Source organism: Dendrobates tinctorius, unplaced genomic scaffold (assembly GCF_039654945.1).
Source record: "Dendrobates tinctorius isolate UK_male_01 unplaced genomic scaffold, ASM3965494v1 ptg000041l, whole genome shotgun sequence".
Lineage (NCBI taxonomy): Eukaryota > Metazoa > Chordata > Amphibia > Anura > Dendrobatidae > Dendrobates > Dendrobates tinctorius.
In genome coordinates, this window is record NW_027361709.1 from 2,500,659 (window position 1) to 2,517,216 (window position 16,558).

The following is a 16,558-nucleotide window of genomic DNA, read 5'->3' on the forward strand; positions in this document are numbered from 1 at the left end:
ATGTACAGCCGGTATAACCTGGCCATCTCCTGTATATAATTATATATGTACAGCCGGTATAACCTGGGCATCTCCTGTATATAATTATATATGTACAGCCGGTATAACCTGGGCATCTCCTGTATATAATTATATATCTACAGCTGGTATAACCTGAGCATCTCCTGTATATAATTATATATGTACAGCTGGTATAACCTGGGCATCTCCTGTATATAATTATATATGTACAGCCGGTATAACCTGGGCATCTCCTGTATATAATATGTACAGCCGGTATAACCTGGGCATCTCCTGTATATAATTATATATGTACAGCCGGTATAACCTGGGCATCTCCTGTATATAATTATATATGTACAGCCGGTATAACCTGGGCATCTCCTGTATATAATTATATATGTGCAGCTGGTATAACCTGGGTATCGCCTGTATATCATTATATATCTACACCTGGTATAACCTGGGCATCTCCTGTATATAATTATATATCTACAGCAGGTATAACCTGGGCATCTCCTGTATATAATTATATATGTACAGCCGGTATAACCTGGGCATCTCCTGTATATAATTATATATGTACAGCTGGTATAACCTGAGCATCTCCTGTATATAATTATATATGTACAGCTGGTATAACCTGGGCATCTCCTGTATATAATTATATATGTGCAGCTGGTATAACCTGGGTATCGCCTGTATATAATTATATATGTACAGCTGGTATAACCTGGAAATCTCCTGTATATAATTATATATGTGCAGCCGGTATAACCTGAGTATCTCCTGTATATAATTATATATGTACAGCTGGTATAACCTGGAAATCTCCTGTATATAATTATATATGTACAGCTGGTATAACCTGGGCATCTCCTGTATATAATTAGATATGTACAGCCGGTATAACCTGAGCATCTCCTGTATATAATTATATATGTACAGCTGGTATAACCTGGGCATCTCCTGTATATAATTATATATGTACAGTTGGTATAACCTGGGCATCTCCTGTATATAATTATATATGTACAGCTGGTATAACCTGGGCATCTCCTGTATATAATTATATATGTACAGTTGGTATAACCTGGGCATCTCCTGTATATAATTATATATGTACAGCTGGTATAACTTGGGCATCTCCTGTATATAAATATATATGTACAGCTGGTATAACCTGGGCATCTCCTGTATATAATTATATATGTACAGCCGGTATAACCTGGGCATCTCCTGTATATAAATATATATGTACAGCCGGTATAACCTGGACATCTCCTGTATATAATTATATATGTACAGCTGGTATAACCTGGGCATCTCCTATATATAATGATATATGCACAGATGGTATAACCTGGGCATCTCCTGTATATAATGATATATGTACAGCTGGTATAACCTGGACATCTCCTGTGTATAATTATATATGTACAGCTGGTATAACCTGCGCATCTCCTGTATATAATTATATATGTACAGCTGGTATAACCTGGGCATCTCCTGTATATAATTATATATGTACAGCTGGTATAACCTGGGCATCTCCTATATATAATGATATATGCACAGATGGTATAACCTGGGCATCTCCTGTATATAATGATATATGTACAGCTGGTATAACCTGGACATCTCCTGTGTATAATTATATATGTACAGCTGGTATAACCTGCGCATCTCCTGTATATAATTATATATGTACAGCTGGTATAACCTGGGCATCTCCTGTATATAATTATATATGTACAGCTGGTATAACCTGGGCATCTCCTGTATATAATTATATATCTACAGCTGGTATAACTTGGGCATCTCCTGTATATAAATATATATGTACAGCTGGTATAACCTGGGCATCTCCTGTATATAATTATATATGCACAGATGGTATAACCTGGACATCTCCTGTGTATAATGATATATGTACAGCCGGTATAACCTGGGCATCTCCTGTATATAATTATATATGTACAGCTGGTATAACCTGGGCATCTCCTGTATATAATTATATATGTACAGTTGGTATAACCTGGGCATCTCCTGTATATAATTAGATATGTACAGCCGGTATAACCTGAGCATCTCCTGTATATAATTATATATGTACAGCTGGTATAACCTGGGCATCTCCTGTATATAATTATATATGTACAGCTGGTATAACCTGGGTATCTCCTGTATATAATTAGATATGTACAGCCGGTATAACCTGGGCATCTCCTGTATATAATTATATATGTACAGCTGGTATAACCTGGGCATCTCCTGTATATAATTATATATGTACAGCTGGTATAACCTGGGCATCTCCTGTATATAATTATATATGTACAGCTGGTATAACCTGGGCATCTCCTGTATATAATTAGATATGTACAGCCGGTATAACCTGGGCATCTCCTGTATATAATTATATATGTACAGCTGGTATAACCTGGGCTTCTCCTGTATATAATTATATATGTACAGCTGGTATAACCTTGGCATCTCCTGTATATAATTATATATGTACAGCTGGTATAACTTGGGCATCTCCTGTATATAAATATATATGTACAGCTGGTATAACCTGGGCATCTCCTGTATATAATTATATATGTACAGCTGGTATAACCTGGGCATCTCCTGTATATAATTATATATGCACAGATGGTATAACCTGCGCATCTCCTGTATATAATTATATATGTACAGCTGGTATAACCTGGGCATCTCCTGTATATAATTATATATGTACAGCTGGTATAACCTGGGCATCTCCTGTATATAATTAGATATGTACAGCCGGTATAACCTGGGCATCTCCTGTATATAATTATATATGTACAGCTGGTATAACCTGGGCTTCTCCTGTATATAATTATATATGTACAGCTGGTATAACCTGGGCATCTCCTGTATATAATTATATATGTACAGCTGGTATAACTTGGGCATCTCCTGTATATAAATATATATGTACAGCTGGTATAACCTGGGCATCTCCTGTATATATTTATATATGTACAGCTGGTATAACCTGGGCATCTCCTGTATATAATTATATATGCACAGATGGTATAACCTGCGCATCTCCAGTATATAATTATATATGTACAGCTGGTATAACCTGGGCATCTCCTGTATATAATTATATATGTACAGCTGGTATAACCTGGGCATCTCCTGTATATAATTATATATGTACAGCCGGTATAACCTGGGCATCTCCTGTATATAATTATATATGTACAGCTGCTATAACCTGGACATCTCCTGTGTATAATGATATATGTACAGCTGGTATAACCTGGGCATCTCCTGTATATAATTATATATGTACAGCTGCTATAACCTGGGCATCTCCTGTATATAATGATATATGTACAGCTGGTATAATCTGGGCATCTCCTGTATATAATTACTGTATATATGTACAGGCGGTAAAACCTGTATGACCTGGGTATCTTCTGTATATAGTTAGATATTTGCAGCATTTTGCTTTCTTTTTGTAATTTATCCAGATCAGTTTGTTTTCTTCTGGGGGGGGGGGAGTTACACATTTTCTAAGCTGATCTTTGATTTAAAGGGTTAATTAATTTTTTCTCTCCATAAGACAGAGTGGCGCTTCTCCTGGGACTTAGTGCTGCATAATCTCCTCGGCTCGTTCTGTGTGGTTACTGAATGCTTCAAAGGAACAGCTTAATTAGCAGAGAAATCCGGAGCTTTTTTATGTTGACATTAATAATAAAAAAAAAATTAACTTTGCCGCCTGTGTGTGTTTTAATTGCTGCTTACGAGGCCCTCTGTGCATCCGATGAGATCTTGAAAAGAAAATCTGGAATTTGCTTTTTGCATATAAATGTAGCAGAGATTGGATGCGTTTTACCTCTAGAGACCCCGGAGCGCGCTGCAGGGCTACAGTTTACCGTCTAAACGCCCCCTCTAGCAGCAAACAGTGCGTTCTTGGAAGAATTCACATCTGCAACTTTTTGTAGAAACTTTTTGCCTTTTCCTTTTTTTTTTTTTTTTTTAACCAATATATATGAGGAACTGCGACACCAGCACTCCTGTAACATTCACCTTAGGGCTCATACTCACTTGTGAGAGACTCTCACGATTCTCTCGCATGAAAACCCGGCACTGCCACCAGCACTGAGACCGGAGCGTGCGGTGCAGCTACATAGAAATACATGTCGCCGCACGCTTCGGTCCCAGTGCCGGGTTTTCATGCGAGAGAATCGTGAGAGTCTCTCACAAGTGAGTATGAGCCCTTAAACTCATTTCATGAAGTTCTCTGACTCTGAATCAGATTTCTGTTGTAAAACCTCTTGAAATGTCCCAACACTTTTTCACAACTTGTCTTAGTAACCTGAGGATGCAGGTAAACTTGAACACAATAGTGGAGGAGGGAACCGTCGACCATTCAGCCTGAGCGTCCGAGTCTCAGCGCAGTAGACACCATGATGTCCCTACATTGTGCCTGCTGTGCAGAATCTCAGTCCGCACTGATCAGGACAGGACATCGTGGGAAAGAGCTAGAAGAGTAGGCTGTTTGGCATAAGGATGTCTCATACTTTGCTGGTAGTGCTGTAGGGTCCTCATACTAGATGTGTGGGGGTCTGTGGGGACTAAGGAGGTGTTATACTTTGCATGGAGTGCTGTAGGGTCATCACACTGTCTGCGTAGTGGTCTGTGGGGACTAAGGAGGCATTGCACTTTGCTGGGAGCGCTGTAGGGTCATCATACTGTCTGGGTGGGGGCTGTGTAGTGCTGTAAGTTCATCATACTGTCTATGTGGGGGGCTGTGCTGACTAAGGAGGTCGTGTACGTTGCTGGTAGTGCTGTAGGGTCCTCATACTACCTGTGTGGGGGGCTGTGTGGACTAAGGAGGCATTATACTTTGCAGGGAGTGCTGTAGGGTCATCACACTGTCTGCATAGGGGTTCTGTGGGGACTAAGGAGGCATCGTACTTTGTTAGGAGCACTGTAGGGTCATCATACTGTCTGGGTGGGGGCTGTGTAGTGCTGTAAGTTCATCATACTGTCTGTGGGGGGCTGTGCTGACTAAGGAGGTCTTGTACGTTGCTGGTAGTGCTGTAGGGTCCTCATACTACCTGTGTGGGGGGCTGTGTGGACTAAGGAGGCATTATACTTTGCAGGGAGTGCTGTAGGGTCATCACACTGTCTGCATAGGGGTTCTGTGGGGACTAAGGAGGCATCGTACTTTGTTAGGAGCACTGTAGGGTCATCATACTGTCTGGGTGGGGGCTGTGTAGTGCTGTAAGTTCATCATACTGTCTGTGGGGGGCTGTGCTGACTAAGGAGGTCTTGTACGTTGCTGGTAGTGCTGTAGGGTCCTCATACTACCTGTGTGGGGGGCTGTGTGGACTAAGGAGGCATTATACTTTGCAGGGAGTGCTGTAGGGTCATCACACTGTCTGCATAGGGGTTCTGTGTGGACTAAGGAGGCATCATACTTTGTTAGGAGCACTGTAGGGTCATCATACTGTCTGGGTGGGAGCTGTGTAGTGCTGTAAGTTCATCATACTGTCTGTGTGGGGGTCTGTGTGGACTATGTAGGCATTATACTTTGCAGGGAGCGCTGTAGGGTCATCACACTGTCGGCATAGGGGTCTGTGTGGACTAAGAAGGCATCATACTTTGCTAAGAGCTGCGCTGTGAGGTCCTCATGCTGTCTGATTGGGGGGCTGTGTAGTGCTGTAGGGCCATCATACTGTCTGTGTGGACTAAGAAGGCATCATACTTTGCTAAGAGCGCTGTAGGGTCCTCACACTGTCTGGGTGGGGGACTGTCTGGTGCTGTAGGGTCATCCTACTGTCGGTTGGGGGTGATGTGGCAGAACTCAGTGCATTTCAGTGAAGTTCTGTGCTCTGAGTAACATTGAGGTGGAGGGTCCCAATCATGATATCTCTTCTTTATAGCCTTAAGGGCTTATAATGGAGAAAAGTTATTTCTCCTCCAAGACTGATCTTCACTCTCAGTTCATGTGTAAAATCTATATTCAGTGAAGACAGGGCCCTCATTCCTCTTTGTATCTGTTTTCATCTGTGACTTATTGTTATGCTGTAATGTCTATTGTCTGTACGTACAAGTCCCCTCTAAATCGTAAAGTGCTGTGGAATATGACGGCGCTTTAGAAATAAAATTATTATTATTATAAGACAGATTTTCCCATTACTAAGATAGGAGATAACAGCTAGTGCTCATAAAATTCTATGGAGAAGGTGGGGAGAGCGAGAGGCCTACACAGACATTCTGCTGTAAGTTCTCTTGCAATGACAGTTACAGTTCTCCATAGAACTTTATAAGCACCAACCGTCATCTCTTATCTCAGAAAAAGGAAAACCTGTATTCACTGAAGACAGATGTTACCAGGGAATTAACAATTTTGAGACTGAACAGGCATTCCTGGGGGAGAAATAAGCAGGTTTTTCTGATAGATTACAAAGTTTCTATTTTTCACTTGTACTTTTTCTTTTCACTGCAACTTTTTTTTTTCCTTTCTATGAGAAACATTGTAGTTCCTGTAATGCCAGAATTTTAGCACTATTCTCAGGTGGTGCCATTAGCCCACCCTAACAGATTGTCAATTATTTTTACTAAATATGTAATTTTCTTGTACATAAAAAACCACTCAAGGCCGGCTGCCTCTTTGGATGCAGTTTCTTGATACCTTTCATGTTTTATACTGGTAACCAGCTGATTGATCTCCTATGGTGGCTGCACAGATCAGACGCCGGCCCAGGTTTTGCAGGAGGCCTGAGCTCGGGATTTGTATCACAGGTGCTGCAGGACAGGTAATAGGAGTGGATTAGGGCAGTGCAGGTCAATGTGAGGTGCAGCGTGGAGACAATAATGAGGTGGAAGTCAAGGAAAGGTCAGAGTCCCCCCATACTGTAATCTAATTTTCTGTGTACATAACAGGACACTTTGTAGATGGGACACAGGTTTGTGTCAGCTGCGAGGAAAATATTAATTGAACAGAACTGATTTTTGGCTGTGTCAATATCATCTAACACTGTCCCATGGAAGTCAATGTTCCCAGCAGCATTATATGGACACGGACGTGATAACTAAACCAACGCTGTGATCTCCAAACTGAATTTCTTTGGCTATGATTTAACTACAACTTCCAATCTTAAGGGTACGTGCACACGCTGCGGATTCCGCTGCGGATTAATCCGCACGGATTTTGCAAAAACCGCAGATAATCCGCAGGTCAAAAGACCTGCGGATTATCTGCGGTTTGGTCCTGCGGTTTGGTCCTGCGGATTCACCATCTCCACAATGGTGGAGATAGGAACCCGCAGCGGATTCCGCAGAAAGAATTGACATGTCAATTCTTTCTGCGGTTTCAAAACCGCAGCAAATCCGCGCGGATTTTTCCGCTACGTCTACACAGCGTTTTTTTTTTTCCATTCATTTGAATGGTACTATACACCGCAGCTAAAGCTGCTGCGGGTCCGCAGCGGCCAAAACCGCTGCGGAAACGCAGCGGAATCCGCAGCGTGTGCACGTACCCTTACTTGTCGGGAAACGCTGGTAGTTGTAGGTTTGCAAAGTGTAAGTTACAGCGGGAGTTTCATGCCTCTGCCCATGACCAATACAAGGGGCATTTATCTGAATTATCACGTAGTAAACAACTGGAAATCCTAACATTATTGTATATTTTTTCACAGTTGATAGAAAGTTAGAAGTTTTTTCAATATATTTAATAAATAGCAATCCTCTAATGTGAAATTCATTCCTGGTGTCCTGTACTCTGAGACATTGTTGCTGAGAGAGATACTGTATGTGTTGTGGTTTTCTGCACTCACTTTGTAAATTGGGGTCAGAGAGTAAAGTGCCCCCCCCCCCCCATGGATGGAATGATTGCCCTGTCCATACTTTACAACTATGTGGAAAGTCCAGGAGAGTCAAAAAGGAAACTTCCTGGAAGATTTAGCAAAAGCCTTCAGGAACACAAGTTTTCTGTGGAGAATTGCCACTTCTGTTCGGTACCATGACCACCTCAATTCCATTACGGGGGGGGGGGGGGTTGTGCAGCGATCAAGGGCTCAGCTGTTACTGTGCCAATCTCTTATTTCCTTATAGTCTAAACTCTTAAAGTCTTTTTTTTTCTTCCAATAATTAATTTTTCTCCCTCTCTTTGATGAAAGTTGACGTTCTGGTAGAAAACTTCAACGTTTCGTTTCTGTCATTTTGTGATTGTTGGAAATGGAAAAAGCAAACATGTAATTTACAGCTGATATTTTCTGCCAAACTTCATTACTCAGAGTTCAGAGCTGTGCGGGGGTCTGACAGTGCGGGCTCCACTAATTCATGCAGATTTTCTGCTGTTCAAACATCCGGTCGACAGATATTTAGGTTATGGGCTAAACCCAAGATGGCAAATGTGGGGGGAAGCAAACGTATACAATGATGGAGAGAGCTCCAAAATGGGCAACTTTGGTTACAGTTTAGGCTTGTATAAAAATATGTGCACCCTAGATGTAATCTCCATCTCTACGTGTTGACCATTTTGACACAAAGCATGCCATTATATGGAGCCGTGTGCTGCTCTTCTAGGATGTTTCTTTTCCCAATGAAACCGGAACTTGGAGGCATCATGCCTTGCTGGGAACACTGTAAAGTCATCATAATCTCTGTGGAGGGTGCTGTGTAGTGATGAGCGAGTATACTCGTTGCTCAGGTGTCCGAGTATTTTGGCGTGCTCGGAGATTTAGTTTTCGTCGTCTCAGCTGCATGATTTGCGATTGCTAGACGGCTTGTGTAATGCCTGTTTGTTAGGGAATCTCCACATGTATTCAGCCTGTCTACAAGTTGCAAATCATGCAGCTGAGACGACGAAAACTAAATCTCTGAGCACGCCAAAATACTCGGAGAACACCTCAGCAACGAGTATACTCACTCACTCACCACTAGTACTGTGTAAGAATTCACTGTGAGGGTATCATGCCTTTTGGGAGCCATGAAAGGGGTGTCACAGTGGGTGAGAACACTAAGGGCAGTTTCACACGTCAGTGTCTCCGGTACGTGTAGTGACAGTTTTCTCACGTACCGGAGACACTGACACACGTAGACACATTCGTGTCTATGCAGATGTCAGCATGTTTTCACGGACCGTGTGTCTGTGTGCAAAACACGCTGACATGTCCGTTTTTGTGCAACAGCACGGATCGCACGGACCCATACAAGTCAATGGGTCCGTGTAAACACTTACCGCACACGGATGCTGTCCGTGTGCGATCCTTGTGCGTTTTTAAAAGTCAAAGGGTTAACATTGAAACTAATTTTTCCGACACACGGACATACGGATAGCAAACGGATGGCCTACGTATCCACACGGATAGCTCCGGTACCGGAATTATCTGGACGTGTGAAACTGCCCTAAGGCTGTGTGCACACGTTGCGGATTTTCATGCGTTTCCCGAAATGCAGAATTGCATCAAATCCGCAGTGTAGTACAGTAACAATGATAGTCAATGGGAATTTGAGAATTGCTGTGCACATGTCAATTCTTTGTGTGGAAACACAGCGTTTCTGCACCCATTGACTATACATTGAGCAAGGCAAATCCGCACATCAAAAAACGCATGACAATCTGCAAGAAATCCACATCAATTCTGCATGAAATCCGCAAGCATGTTGGCCTGCGTTTTCTGCCAAGAGATGCAGATTCTGTGTGGAACATTCCACAGGCAAATCGGCAACGTGTGCACATACCCTAATACTATATTCACACCTTGCGCTTTTGCAAAATGCAGCGTGTCACTTCTTTCAGCGTTTTTGCAGTGTTTTTTACCCATTGAAAGCACTGGGTAGTTCAAAAACGCAGGCATCAGGTTTTGCTGCCTTTTTGGTGCCCAAACCTGATGAAGTTGATTCAGATATTTTTTTTTTTTATGCACTAAATTTTATCAGCATGCACAAGAGACAAATGTACCCTGACAAAAACGCAGCAAGAACTAAGCAAAACCTGCTTTTTGTAAGCAGCTTAAATTTTGCATTAAAAAAAATGCAGCAAAAACGCAACGTGTGAACATAGCCTAAGGCAATAGTGGCAAAATTTACTGTGTGAGCTCTACAATACATGCCCCTAACGCTGTCTTGTTGGGAAGTACGCCCTCCTGTAACGCTGTCTACGCCATCGAATATTTGGAGGGGAGTAGGAGTAGGGGGTGGGAGTCAATTAGGATTTTTGCGACGTGGCCCCTGATTTCTATGTACACCCCTTTGCTTATCGATGTTGCTTCAAAGTCCTGGTTGACCCCAAGGATGTTGGATAAGGTTGAGATCACATTTGGTGTTACATTGTCAGGAGATCAGTCCAGTTCTAACATGTGTTGATGTTGGACATATACTCGTCTGGAGGACTGTGGAAGAGCGCTGCCACTTTTCCACCAGTTTGTTCTCTTGGCTGATCATTGCATTGATCACTGGAGCATGTGGTGAACTCTCCCCAATTTCTTGCCACAAACTGGGACGTCATTATAGCTGGAGAACCTTAAGGCTATGTGCACACGTAGTGGAAGGTGCTGCGGATATTGGAGAATCCGCAGGTCAAAATACCTGTGGTTTATCTGCAGATTTCCTGCGGTTTCGCCTGCGGTTTTCCCCTGCGGTTTGACACCTGTCATTGATCAGGTGCTAAACTGATGCGGAATCCGCACAAAGAATTGACATGCTGCGGTTTTGAAACCCCAGCAAATCCGTGAGGAATATTCTGCACCGTGTGCACTGTGTTTTCCATTTTACATAGAGTAAAATGGTACTGTACAATGCAGCAGAATCTGCAACGTGTGCACATAGCCTTAGTGTTATCCAGCATCACCGACTTCCATATTGATAATTCAGCGGCATTGATGACATTGAATTGACAGATACCTTATGATCGTTTATGTGCCATCATCAGTGCTGCTCATCACCGCACGCGGAAGTAACAAAGACATCTTTAAGGGTGTGTGCACACTGCGGATCTGCAGCAGTTTCTGCTGCGGTGTACATTACCATTATATCCTATGGGAAATGGAAACCGCAGTGCAGATGCTGCGGAATTTTCTGCGCGGATTTGCTGCGGTTTCCGATCTGCAGAAAGAATTGACATGTCTATTCTTTCTACGAATTCCGCTGCGGTTTACTATCTCCTCCATTGTAGAGGTGATAAACCGCAGGGCAAAGCCGCAGATAAACAGCAGGTCTTTTGACCTGTGGATTTTGCAAAATCCGCGCGGATGAATCCGCAGCGTGTGCACACACCCTAAAGGGACACTGTCAGCACAGAATGACTGTTCAAACCAAGTACAAGTGCTCGGTGCTCCATGGCGGGGCCAATCATTAATATACGCCTTCTCACCTCCTTGCTCTCCATCAATCTCTGCCCTTGTCTGCCTCTATGAATCCAAAGCTGTCAATCAAAGAAGAGGATCAGCTTAGATAGAGGGAAAACAAGTAGGTGGTTAGGTGTATATAAACGAATGGCCCGCCTGCCGGGAAGAACTTTCTGGCTGCTCAATAATGGAAGTCCGTATCGTGACGCTCAGTGACCTTATTTTTTGTCTTCTTTAGTTATTGTTGGTCCTGTAGGGGCGCAGATACTGTCACACCGGGTTTTTGAACCCAAGGAGACCGGGTGACTATTTCTGCTTCTCTTCTGAGCTCTGGTTGCTCATAGATGTTTCCGCATCATCATTTAGGCCGCAGGGGTCCCCAACCTGTAGCTCGGGAGCCACATGTGGCTCGCGGTACCATGAATTGTGGCTCGCGACTGCAAGCTTGGTGTGGTGAATTTTGTGAGTAGCCCTGCACAGGAGAGCAGATGTGGATGCACATATACTGTCTTGGGGATTAAAGATCATTTAGGTGTGGTACGCTGGAGGATGGTACTACCTGTTAGAGGAGGTTCTTGAAGCTGGATGTCACAGTGTGTTGGGAGTCCTTGATGAGAGAATACTGAATAGGGGGATTGTGGGGACCCCTGGATCTTGGTGTACTGCTTTGGAGTGATTTATGTGGACAAGCTTTGGTTATGATTATACCTGTAATGGGGGCTTTGGCTGACACTACTTTGAGGGGGGGTGGGAGCTGGATGTAACTCGCGACCCTCTCTCAGTGCTGAATGTGGCTCGCGACCCTCTCTCTAAGCTGAATGTGGCTCTCAAGGCCCGAAAGCTTGGGGACCACTGATTTAGGGTGAAATGGTGACATTTGGGAATGGTGGCATCCAACGCCATTCTAGGGCTGTGAAGTGTGGCCTAATACGGGTTGAATGGCTGTGTGCATGATATCAGTAACCTGGATATGGCTGAATGCTGGACCTGGGAGAGAGATTCACAAACTTTTGGCTGGATAGAGAAAACATTATATAAAGTAACAAGGCCTCCTTTATATAACATGCCCACCTTGCCAGCATGGCAGATACAGCCTTGAGGAAGAGCGCAGCTCCTGAATCTACTTTATGTTCTTTACCCAGTGAAACAGATAATGTAGAAATGACTCCCCCGTGCCCCGTCTTGATTATGGAGATACTAAGCCATTCAGCCCAACTGCATTCAGTTTAATTTCCTGGAAGCCGAGCCCGGCGCTTTATTTGTAGATATAAATTGTATCGGGCAGTTCTGCGTCTGCACTGATCCAAGAGAAATAATCATAAAGGGTTAACCAGGTCATTGCTGCAAAACCACAGGGACTAATGCTGATAGGATTGTGCTGCCCTCCAGAGGCAGAGACTGGGTACAGCATCAGTAACTTTTCAGGGACTGATATAATTGTATTTATTTCACCAACATATTCCACAGCGCTGTACAGAGATTGTAATCTATCATATCAGTCCTTGCCTCAATCAAAATCTGTTGCTGCCTTCTCTTCTTTTTTGCTTAGTGCCAATCCAGCTGTCAGTAGAATTTTAAGGCTGGTTGCTATGGATACAGCAACACCCTTGTATTTGGTGTTGTCAGACAATATTTCCCTAGCAACCAGTCAGACTAATATGAGGGCATGGAAAGGACTTTTCTCTATCATTTAGTGGCATAGTAATAGGATTTTGGGGTGGAGTATCCCTTTAAATTGTTACCAATGTCATTCTATGTATTGGGATTTTAAAGGGGTCTGATCTCATTAAAATATAATTGTGGCATAATCCACAGTTTTGTAGCTTTGTTAATATAGTTTAGACCAAATGAACTCAAAAAAGTTGCGAACGATGGTGAGAGAACTTGTGACTTTAGATAAAAGTTTATGTGTAGTTTACTTGGAGTGGAAGTACCTTCTTTTTTTTTTTTTTTGCTTTTTTTTTTTTGCCAGAAATTTTCCAAATTTTGGTGCAAATCTAATATGATTCATAAATAGCATATATGTGAATACACTACCTGAAGAGCCCGGCGCTGCCCGGGCATAGTAACTAACTGTGGTTAGTTATAGCAAAATATAATTATCCTCCATCCCATAGTCCCGTGCCCATATACCCATCATACATATTCGCCATCCCATAGTCCAGTGCCCATATACCCATCATACATCCTTCATCCCATAGTCCCGTGCCCATATACCCATCACACATCCTCCATCCCATAGTCCAGTGCCCATATACCCATCACACATCCTTCATCCCATAGTCCAGTGCCCATATACCCATCACACATCCTTCATCTCATAGTCCAGTGCCCATATACCCATCACACATCCTCCATCCCATAGTCCAGTGCCCATATACCCATCACACATCCTTCATCTCATAGTCCAGTGCCCATATACCCATCACACATCCTTCATCTCATAGTCCAGTGCCCATATACGAAACCAGGACAGAATAGCATTGATTCTGTGTAACAATCTGCAGCCAGGTGTGAACAGGTTTCTATTTGCTGGCAGCAAGTTGGGAACTCGAAAACTGGGGAATTGAAAAAAAACAAACAAAATGTACCAAATGATCCGATTATCAAATATCTGTTCATCACCTGCTCTCTCTCTATTACGCAACCGACGCGGAGGACTACAGCTCCCAGCGTACTGCTGTAGGATTACAAAACCCAGTGTTTTGCCATCTGAACCTGACCCCTTCCCATTATCTGACTTTCGGAGTGAGCTTTTGGTGGTTTTTACACCCATTAACCCTCTTTAGGAGTTTCGCTGACTGGCTCTTAGCGGGTTAAGTGGCGCTTGTCTTATTGTTCATGGCTGTTATGCCTCCGCAGCTCGTGATGGGAACATGTCAGCCTTGTTCACGTGTAATTAAGAAATCGTTTCTGATTAACGTGACAGCCTGTTATTAAACTGTCTCTATTTTTTTCTAAATTGTGAGATGTATTAAGTGATCAGCGTCGCTGTGCCCCTTCCCTTCCCCCAAAGACACTCTATTTTATATTATGTATTCACAGTATGCAGCCCCTCTGCTTCCAAATAATGGACTCTTCCTATAGAAAGCAGCTGCCCTGTGCTGCAATTAGGGCACTGCCCCATTACCCCAGCAATGTCCCCATTACCCCAGACTTATTACATAGTTACATTCTATGTTACAGACCTTTTTATTAGACCCAAGTGATGTCTCTATTAAACTACAACATGCACAAATCTTGGCCTGGTAATCCCATAGGCCACAATTTGGGAGTATCTGGTCAGTTTGACACTCCCAGTCTGTCACCTCCACAGTCATGTTTCCATATAGTCATTTCGCATTGTCAACTGAGACTCATTGCGGGGCAGCCAATGAAAATAGGTTTCTGCCTGCTTCTCAGCAAAGGAACGGCATCTCTACAGTATGGCTGAGAAGAATCCTTTTACAGGGGACTTAAGAAGTGATTGCTGCCAGAAGGGGAAGGAGACTGATTTTGTCCAGAGCTCACTCCTGGCAGCACAGAGGGAGTTCAGCTAACAAAACATTATATGTATGGTGCTGAGCGAGTGATTTTCATGTTTACATCAGAAATCTGTCAATCACTCCTTACTTGCTTACTTCTGACTACTTCCATGCATCTGATATCTTGTTACAGTGTGTCAGTGTAGGCAATGCTCTGTGAGCTCATCACAGCAAAACAGTTATCTTCTGTACAGTATTTCATAGTTTCATTTCTTAACTGCAGACTTTGGCACAAATTCTGCTCAGAAATCCATCTACAGTCTGCATCAGTGCATGCGAAATGGGTTTCCACAGCTCCTTCATGTGGATCCGAGCTTTTCTGCCATAGATTTTTGGTCCTGCCAGAGAAATAAGCAGATTGTCAATGTCTCCTATTCATGTTGCACTGTTTTGGTCATTTCCACAAGCTTTCCATAAATCAGTAGCACAGGAAATAAGATATATTACACTAATCAGATAAATCTGCTGATTTCTCCACTTGTAAGCCACTTCCCTCTACCCTCTGAACTCATCATTCACTCTTGAAAAACTGCTGAAACCTGACTTGGGCAAAACAAGATGGACAGCGAGCTGAGGGATAAGATTGAAGCTGCTTTTTGAAGTCTATGGAGTAGGGAAGAGTAGAGAAAGAAAGACTGAGAAACATATCTGTCTGCAGCTTTCTTGTAAGTATAGTACCCTGGAGATGAATACACAGCTACACTGCTTATTACTGCTGATTAATTACCTCAATGCTGCTGCTTTCTAGTGAGTGTTTCACACATCACAGCTGGATGCACATCTACATTGCTCAGCACTGCTGTATCATGTCCTCCATGATGCTGTTGTTGTTTTCTAGTTAATGTTTTGTTTTTTTACTTAAACTTTCATCCCGGACTGAATTCATATCAACATTGCTTGATACTGCTGTCTAAATTTTCTCCATGCTGCATCTGTCTAGTTTTATTTTTTTTCTTCAGCCCCAGTGCTTGATTCAATGTTACATTGCTTGGTACTGCTTTATAATGTTGTCCTTTATGTGGCTTTTCTCACCTCAGTGGTGGATTCACAGCTACACTGCTTAGCATTTTCTGTATAAAATCCTACATGCTGCTGCCTTTTTTATTAAGTGTTTTATCTTACAATAGTGCTGGATTTGCAGATACGCTGCCTAGTTCTGTTGTATAATGTCCTCCATGTTCCTGCTGCTTTTAAATATGTGTTACATAGAGACAGGAGAGCAGGAATCCCTAATGTCTGTGTGTGCTGTGTATGGGAGACGCCACAGCAGCCCGTCTCTACCCACTAGCTCAGTAAAAACTGAAAATGGAAGATCCTGCATTTTTCACCAGTTGACCCATCTCTAGGCTTGACGCCAGAATACACTGCAAAGTCTCCTCGTGATGGGAATGCTTCCATCGGGTATTTCTGCTCTGTGTGCCGTCATGTTTGTGCGGCCTCCTCACTAGTGCTCACATTGTAGACAGGTTTCGAGGCGTTGGGCTCCTTCCTATCACTCAGAATCTATTTTTCCTATTTATAACGACATCTGGTAATTTTCTTATACAAAAGAAACTCTGTCTCCCGAGATCGAAGTCATTTCTCTGAGTATGAAGCATTGCCTTTCCTCTGGGGGGAGAAGAAATGGAATATACTCTTTTATTTTCTGCTCTTTGCAGAGTTGAGGCTGGAGAGGTTAGAGGAAGTAAGGAA

The 16,558-nt window shown here is 42.9% G+C and overlaps 1 protein-coding gene across 7 annotated transcripts in view; it reads left to right on the plus strand.

Annotated features, from left to right (window-relative positions):
- The window catches only part of GRIP2 (glutamate receptor interacting protein 2), a 280,364-nt gene that overhangs the window by 205,041 nt on the left and 58,765 nt on the right, over positions 1–16,558 (plus strand). Inside the window, exon 1 of one of the 7 annotated variants that reach the window (XM_073574995.1) lies at positions 6,808–6,889. The exons of the other annotated variants lie outside the window; for them this stretch is intronic. Coding sequence (XP_073431096.1) covers positions 6,868–6,889 — 22 coding nt within the window. The 5' untranslated portion in view covers positions 6,808–6,867. Of the gene's footprint in view, positions 1–6,807; positions 6,890–16,558 lie in introns of those variants that run through there. 7 annotated transcript variants of the gene reach the window in all.